Raw genomic sequence first — 8,678 nt, 5'->3', positions numbered from 1 at the left:
GCCGGAAATTTCCAAAATAAGACAAAAACACTACTTTGTTAAATCATGTATTTTTATTTTAATGAAGCCGTAAATAAAAATTAACAATTAATTATCAAACGAAACATAAAACTAAATATTAAAAGTCCTTAAAAGTAAAAGAAAAAAATAAAGTCAAATATTACAATGTTAATGAGACCCATGCGCCTGTTTTTTTGAAACTAGTCTTTCAAATCTAGGCTGTGTATTTGAGACACACACAATTATATCGTTTTCAAGTACGAGACGATTTCTCACTTTTGTTTTAATGGCAGTCATAGACGAGAAACTTAACTCACATAAATATGATGTTACAAATGGAACCAAACATTTTACAGCTTCATTCGCCAACTGAGGGTATTCCTGCATCTTTTTGGTCCAAAATTCGTCCGGGTTCTGGGAAAAAAATTGGAGCTTCAACATTTCATCACTTGATATTTCAATAAGTTGTTCTTTCATGTTTATTGGTATTTCAGCATGTTGAAAGGAATCGGCTAAAAACGGATTCAGTATCCATCTGCAACTGTCGTAACTGTTTTGAATTTCTTCGGGGAAATAATCACAGAGCTGTTGTTTTAAATTAAGCAAAGTAAATTGCATGCCTGCATAAACTTGTTCAAAATTTGTAGCACTGTAACATACATTTTCTATAATTTCCTGAACTCACTGGAATGAATCGAGCTGCTTTTTGCCAAGTGAAGTTGACCATAAATCGATTTTTCTTATAAACCCCTTAATTTTATCTGTGGCTGTAATTATATTAATGTCGCGACCTTGCAAATTACTGTTCAAAATATTTAATTGTTCGAATATATCAGCAAGGAAACCTAGTTTCAAAAGCCAAATAGGATCGGAAAATTGATTTTCATATGGGGACTTCTCATCTTTCAAATACATTAAAAGCTCTGCTCTTAAGTCAAATACTCTTTTTAAGACGTTGCCCCTTGAAAGCCACCTTACTTCGGTGTGATAAAGAAGATTTTGAAATATAGCACCCATGTCTTCGCAGATTTTTCGAAAAATACGGGTCTGTAAAGCTTTTCCTTTAATGGAATTTACAACTTTAATGATGGATTTCATAACACAGTCCATTTCAGGAGGTAAAGCTTTTGACGCCAGAGCTTCTCGATGTAAAAAACAATGTCTCCATGTGGCATTAGGCATTATTTCTTGTAATCTGACGACAAGACCAGATTGATGTCCTGTCATAGCTTTAGCGCCATCTGTGCATATAGCCCAGGGTAATAAGGTTTTTTCCATGACACTCGAGCAGCCAGGGTGCTGAAGCGTTTTTCCGACAGGTAATACCTATAAGAGCAAATTGTAACTATTTCCTGCGTAGGATCTGGCGGCCATTTTTATTTATAATCAATTAAGTGTCAAAAAATGGCATTTTTCCCTTTTTTTAAACCAATGGAAAACAGTGAAACTTATGGTTTTTTAGTACAAATATCTTTGAGATTATGCAAAAAGCTTTAAAATGACGTATTACAAAGTTTGACATACTCATTTATTGTTAATATAATTGCGAAAAAAGGTCGGAATTGCAAAAAAAATAATTTCGCAATATCTATTGTAAAAATTAGTGTACAGCTTTAAAATTTTTGTCGTATAAGGGTTCTTTGGTGCTTAATATGTGATAAAAATTTCAAAGCGATTCATTCAATTCTTTAAATTTTATTCAAATTGTTTATCCCAGAGAGCATTTTTTTTTTACAATAACATAAGTCAGAAAAGAATGACGTTAGAAAAATTCCACTGATGTCAAATGAAAAAGCATGAGCTATATTTTCAACTTGGTTTAAAAAAAGCGAATAAAAAATGCATTTATTAGTAATAAATAATTATGCAAAAGTATCGTAAATCTTTCCTTATAAACTTTTTATTTTGTAATATAAGAAATTATATATATTTATTACAATTTTTTATCAATTATGATATAAATAACATTACTTGGTAGTTGTGCACTTAAAACAGGGTAAAAAAGTTAATTTTTTTGGAAAAAGTTATTCAAAAAGTTTATAAGGAAAGATTTACGATACTTTTGCACAATTATTTATTACTAATAAGTGCATTTTTTATTCGCTTTTTTTTAAACTAAGTTGAAAATATAGTTCATGCTTGTAACGTCCCTGGTTTTATGGCCGTCAGCCGGGTGACTGTTGTTCGACTGTTGTTCGTCGCGGTAACAAATTCTTTCCGTGTAATTCGATATGTTTATCGTCGGCGGCTGATAATGGAATTGTTTATGACACGCGATAGGAGCAGGTGCATTTTGGAGGATAGTAAAAGGGATTTATGGTTTTTTTGTTTGTTGGGTGTTGAAACTTCTAAGAGACGAGAGAAAAACAGATTTGAGGATTTTACAGCAGTGTTATTTTGTTCTTTTGGGGAGTGCGCTGCGAAGAACGGTCAAAATAAAAGACGATTGGAATGTTTTTTTTTCGGCGTGTGTGTAAGCGAACGAAGGGTAATTTTTTTTTGTTACGGATTAATTCCTTGTGGAAAGGGGTGCGATCGGAACTACTAGTGATCTGCGGGAAAAAATACGAATTCGCGTAATACCGTACTAACTATGTCCGAAGTTGTCGTCTAGAGTGTAGACTTGGAACACTAAATGGCGGATTAGCTGGGACCCGGGAGCAGTAAGACAGTGGCGGATACTAGAGGTGGTGTCTCATCGCCATCGCAGAGGACGTCAACCAGTTCGTGTGTTTGCTGAGACTTCGGAAGTCGTAGATTTAAGGTAATTGACTTTTCTTATTTCTTAGTAGGACCTTAGAACATTATAGACGGTTCGATACAATGCTCTTCCATTTGACACCTGTGGAATGATTCTAACGTCATTTTTTTCTGACTTATGTTGGTGCAAAATAAATGCTCACTGAGATAAACAATTCGAATAAAATTTAAACAATTGAATGAATCGCTTTGAAATTTTTATCACATAAGCACCACTAATTTTTACAGCAATTATTGCGAAAATAATTTTTTTTGCAATTCCGACCTTTTCTCGCAATTATATTAACCATAAATGAGTATATCAAACTTTGTAATATGTCATTTTAAAGCTTTTTCCATAATCTCAAAGATATTTGTACTAAAGAAATCATAAGTTTCACTGTTTTCCATTGATTTGAAAAAAAGGGAAAAATGCCATTTTTTGACAGTTAATTGTTTATAAATAAAAATGGTCGCCAGATCCTACGCAGGAAATAGTTACAATTTGTTCCTATAGGTATTACTTGTTGAAAAAACGCTTCAGTACCCTGGCTGCTCGAGTGTCACGAACAGGGTATATTTTCCCCAGTCAATAACATATTTACTTGTGCGTTTCACAAAACTGTCGAATAAACATTTTCCAGTGGTATTGGTCTCCAATGGGGAACAAAATAAAATATCTTCTTGAATGCCATTATTTGTATCATATCTTACAAACGTAATAAATTGGGCACAGTTAGATATATCCGTGGATTCGTCCATTTGAAGAGAGAAGTACGTGCATTTATTAAGATTTTCCACAACTTGCGCTTGAATATCTTCTGCCATATCACTAATTCTTCTTTGGATAATATTATTTGACAGAGGTATTGTTTTTAACTTTGCAGACTCTTTTTCACCAATCATTATATGCACCATTTCAACAGCTGCTGGCAAAATCAGATTTTCAGCAATTGTGTGCGGATTACTAGTTTTGGCAACGCGATAAGCAACTTTATAACTTGCTAATAATGCTTTTTCGTTAGTAGTGGTTGCCAATTGAAAAGTATCTTGCTGTTTGTGAAGGACGTTCAGCTTTCTTTCAAAGAATTCTACGGGTTTGTCTTTTTTATCTGGATGTTTGCTATTTAAATGTCGAAGTAACTTTGATGGCTTCATGCTTTCGTTTGACAATACTTCTCCACAAATAACACATTGTGGTTTATTGGAAATAATGGTAAAACCATATTTAAGATATTCATCACTGTAAAGTCTGTTTTTCTTTTTATTACTGCCACTTTCAGACGTAGATGGTTCTGCACTTCTTTTTAAAAACTTATCCATAATTTGTAATTTATCGTAGACGTAAATACGTAAACGGGAATACGTAAGTCGCAAAATATTTACTCATTACTTAATACCGCTGCATTCGCCACAACGTGCTGTTTCGAACTGAGGTCTCATAGTCTCATTGCACATCGCCGCTTATATAAAGCCAAAACGAGGCTACGAGAACGTTCCAGAGTGCCATCTAGTAGCGAAGTAAGGAGTAAAGCCTTCGCGAATATCATGGAAAAAGTATTGTGATGTAGACACAAAGATGTCGCGGTGTACAATGTGCAGTCGACATTTTATTATTTATTTTTATTGTAAATGCTAGTCTGGCAGAAGTACTACTAGTGTACTAGTGGGACAGATCGCAATTATTAAAATGATTGTTGAATTTTTTAAATGTATTTAGTTTGAATTTAAACAGTAAAGTAAAATAAAATTTGAGAAACCATCAGTTGTAAATTAGGCACGCTATTTTTGTCGCTATTTTGGTTTGGGTGATGAGTAGGGGGTCGTGAACAATTTTTTTAACAAAAAGGGGTCGCGCTTTAGATAAGTTTGGGAAACACTGCACTACACTATGTCATTTCGAGCAACTGTGTTTATCCTGTATTTGCAACAAAGTTTAGAGCACTTATATGTTAATAAAAATCTGATATATCCCATAATTGGTTGACAGACAATATAACCATATTTTAATGATAATATATTACCAATTTGTATAATCCAACTAATAAAATAAGTGAATTAAAGGAACTTGTTCAAAATAACACCATTTCGACATAGTGTAGTTTATCTCCGAGGTCCAGAAAGGTACTTTACTCTTTAACAAAATTAATATTTTTGACATACCTCTAATAAAATTAATAAAATTTGATATCTACTGATTGGGTTATAGATTTTAGACTATGCAGAGCATTTTATGAAGAATAAATTTTTTTCGTAAAATTGATAATAAAAAAGTTTCCCATATGGGTCCTAGCTACGCAGACATACTGTATAAGAGCTTATGTATAAGAATTTTCAAATTGTAATGCCATATTCGGATTCACCATAATCAAAAACAAAATAGAAACATATTTGACCAAAGTAAAATGATGAATTCAACGATATTTTTAAAATTATTTATACAAAACAATTATTGTTATTGGTAGGAGAGCAAAGTATGCTAAATTTGCAGTCACTCGAGCATTATGGGGACCTCTTGGGTTGTGACTATTAGGTCATAAAACCAAAAAAAGTTAAGTAAAATTTTCCATTTTAGTGGAGACTTTCCATTTTTAATTTAATTTTCCATTTCCAACAATCGTTTTTTCCGATTATAGCGCCATCTATCCATAATTCGAAAAAATGTCTCTTATAAAAGTTGCTTATTTTACGTAAAGAATCCAAGTCTGCAATAAAAATTTGGGGGTCCCATTTAAGATTTTAAAGTAACTCCCCACCCACCTCCGTGGGGGGTCGTGTTTGGTTCACTTCGCGTCATATAAAACTGGTACACTTTTTTTCCCAATGTAAACCTGTATTCAGACTGACAATTTATTGTTCGTGAATCACTTCGTTGTTGCCATTACAGATAACGGAATTGCACTAAATCTAAATACAAAAAAAAATAACGTTTAAAATTTACATTTCGAATTGTAATACATATATTTAATTTACACACTTGTTCACTGTAAAAGTTATTCATTTTGTATTAATTTCAAATTTAATTTTTAATTTTTCTAGTGTGTTTTATTTATTCTTCACAACTTAATGCAGTTTTGTCCTACAATTTACGAGAAACCAATCACACCTCTCGCATAATAATTTAAAGTCATGTCAAGATTTATTATCTATCATTATTTTTGAATTGAAATATTTTCATAAATTATAAAAAACACGAATCAATGTATGGATACTTAATTGAGATGATGGAAAATTACAATTGTTTTAGTTTTTAGTATATTAAAAAATGTGGTCTGTCGCACAGCCCCGTTTTTACCTAGTTTGATATAATATTTTCGTTGAACTGGCAACGTTGCCCTAGAAATTGGAATGACACTTGTGACAAGATCAACTTACACAACTTGAAAAACACGATTTTCTGTTTTAAGAGTTGTACCAGTTTTTTTTTGACGCGAAGTGTACCATTCAATAGATTTTTGGAAAATATTAAACACGTATTTTTTAGTTGTTAGATCTGACATTCATTTCGCGAAATATTCGCTTTTTTTGTGAAACTTTTTGACTAACCCATTTCCTTATGACCCCCTCAAATCGTCAGTTTTTTTAAATATACACTCTTTTGCATGTACTTAACTCACCTTATCTTAATCTGACAATTTCGAGTATTTTTAAGGATAGATTTTTTTCTGGCCCCCTTAACGAACTTCGCTGTGTTAAGAGCCAATATATGGTAGAGGTACATCTACAGGTTTCTTCCCATCTGACGCGCTCGAGTAACTGCAAAAATACCCGCTATGTCAACAGTGGTAGCGAGGAATATCGAAAGGATTTGGACGGCGTACTATACAAAGTGACGGGCGGTAGGTGGCGAGTCGTAGTACCCGTAAAAATGAGAAATCGGGTGTTGAAGCGGACACATGATGAACCGAGTGCGGGACATTGTGGGGTACAGCGGTCACTTCAGCGGGCGGAGTCGCAGTTTGACTGGGAAACCATGCAAAAGGACGTAAGAAAGCATGTTGAGGACTGTAGAGAATGTGGACGGACGAAAAGTGTAAATAGGGTGCCCATTTGTGAACCATACCATACGTCTAGACCTCTCGAAATGGTAGGAATGGATATAGTGGGTCCTTTGCCACAAACGCAGAGAGGTAATAAATATCTCTTGACGTACGTAGACCACTTTACGCGATATGCTGAGGCGATACCCATAAAAGACCTATCGGCCGAAACTGTGGCGCGTGTTTTTGTGAACGAGGTCGTCCTTCGGCATGGAGCGCCGGAGCGGTTACTGACGGATCAAGGGACAAATTTTGTTTCGGAGCTAATGAAAGAAGTTTGTAGACTATTGGGAATCAAGAAGATTCAAACCACGGCGTATCGGCCCCAAGTAAATGGACGGGTGGAGCGATTGCACCGAACCTTTATTGGAATGGTGAAGCATTATGTGAACAGTAAGGCACGGGACTGGGACGAACATATAGGACTGGCGCTAATGGCTTACCGGAGTGCGAAACATAATGCTACGGGCTTCACCCCAAATTGGTTAATCTTTGGGAGGGAAGTACATATTCCTTTTGACTGTGACGTGGGACCGAGAATAGATGACCGAGGAGAGTTAAGCTACCCAGCGGAACTGCGAAGGCGACTGGACGAGGCTTATATATTAGCAGCAGAACAAGCGCGGAAACTAGAACAAACTAATGCCGAGAGAATGGATCGGGGAAGGCACGAGAGAAATTTAAAGGAGGGTGATTATGTATATATTCAAAATCCGATCGTGCCCAGCGGAGTCAGTAAGAAGTTTTTCAAACCATGGAGTGGGCCATACAAAATCATAGAAAAACGCGGGGCTGTGAACTACGTGGTAGATAAGGGCGACGGTAAGACCCAAACTTACCACATAGATCGGCTAAAATATTATAAAGCCTGGGAAGATCCAGACGTATCGGAAGAACAAATCGGCAACCAAGCAAAACCTACGTTATCCCTTCCGCGAATAATAGAAGATGGAGTAGAGGAGAGACCCAGGATGACCGACGACGAGGGAAGCGACGAGGAAGGAGAGATTGTATGGGGTTATGCAAGAGAGCCAGAGGTTGACGACGATGACTTAGGGGGTACGGCAGATATTGGAGACGTTCCGGACGAATCGAGAATGATAACCCCAAGAACGAGAAGGCCTCCACAGCGATACACTCCAACCTCCGATGGAGTTAACGAAAGTGAGTTCTGGACAGATGACTCCGGTCTCAGTGAAGAACTGCAGGACTTACAGCAGCTTACGGACACCAACAGTGAAGAAGAGCAGATGGTAACGGCAGAAGTAGGGGAAAGTTCGGGTGACGAGGAAATCCTAGACGTAATTAACGAAGCAACCGTGGAGGAACCTAGGTTATCAAGAGGAGGCCGGCCTCAGCGAGAGAGGCGAAAACCCCTTAGATATCGTGTAGAGGATTGAAAAGGATTACCCTTGGGGCAATCTTTTTATGTGGAGGGGAGTGATGTAACGTCCCTGGTTTTATGGCCGTCAGCCGGGTGACTGTTGTTCGACTGTTGTTCGTCGCGGTAACAAATTCTTTCCGTGTAATTCGATATGTTTATCGTCGGCGGCTGATAATGGAATTGTTTATGACACGCGATAGGAGCAGGTGCATTTTGGAGGATAGTAAAAGGGATTTATGGTTTTTTTGTTTGTTGGGTGTTGAAACTTCTAAGAGACGAGAGAAAAACAGATTTGAGGATTTTACAGCAGTGTTATTTTGTTCTTTTGGGGAGTGCGCTGCGAAGAACGGTCAAAATAAAAGACGATTGGAATGTTTTTTTTTCGGCGTGTGTGTAAGCGAACGAAGGGTAATTTTTTTTTGTTACGGATTAATTCCTTGTGGAAAGGGGTGCGATCGGAACTACTAGTGATCTGCGGGAAAAAATACGAATTCGCGTAATACCGTACTAACTAT

General features: G+C 36.2%; 1 protein-coding gene across 1 annotated transcript in view; it reads left to right on the top strand.

Moving 5' to 3' along the window:
* Positions 1-8,179, top strand: part of LOC114329323 (uncharacterized) — a 190,759-nt gene extending 182,580 nt beyond the window's left edge. The window contains exon 26 of the mRNA XM_050649316.1: positions 6,897-8,179. Coding sequence (XP_050505273.1) covers positions 6,897-8,179 — 1,283 coding nt within the window. The remainder of the gene's footprint in view (positions 1-6,896) is intronic.
* The last annotated feature ends 499 nt before the right edge of the window (positions 8,180-8,678 follow it).

The sequence above is a fragment of the Diabrotica virgifera genome, chromosome 4 (assembly GCF_917563875.1).
Source record: "Diabrotica virgifera virgifera chromosome 4, PGI_DIABVI_V3a".
NCBI classification, from domain to species: Eukaryota; Metazoa; Arthropoda; class Insecta; order Coleoptera; family Chrysomelidae; genus Diabrotica; species Diabrotica virgifera.
The sequence above is the reverse complement of the archived record's forward strand: the minus strand, read 5'-3'. Positions and strand labels throughout refer to the sequence as shown.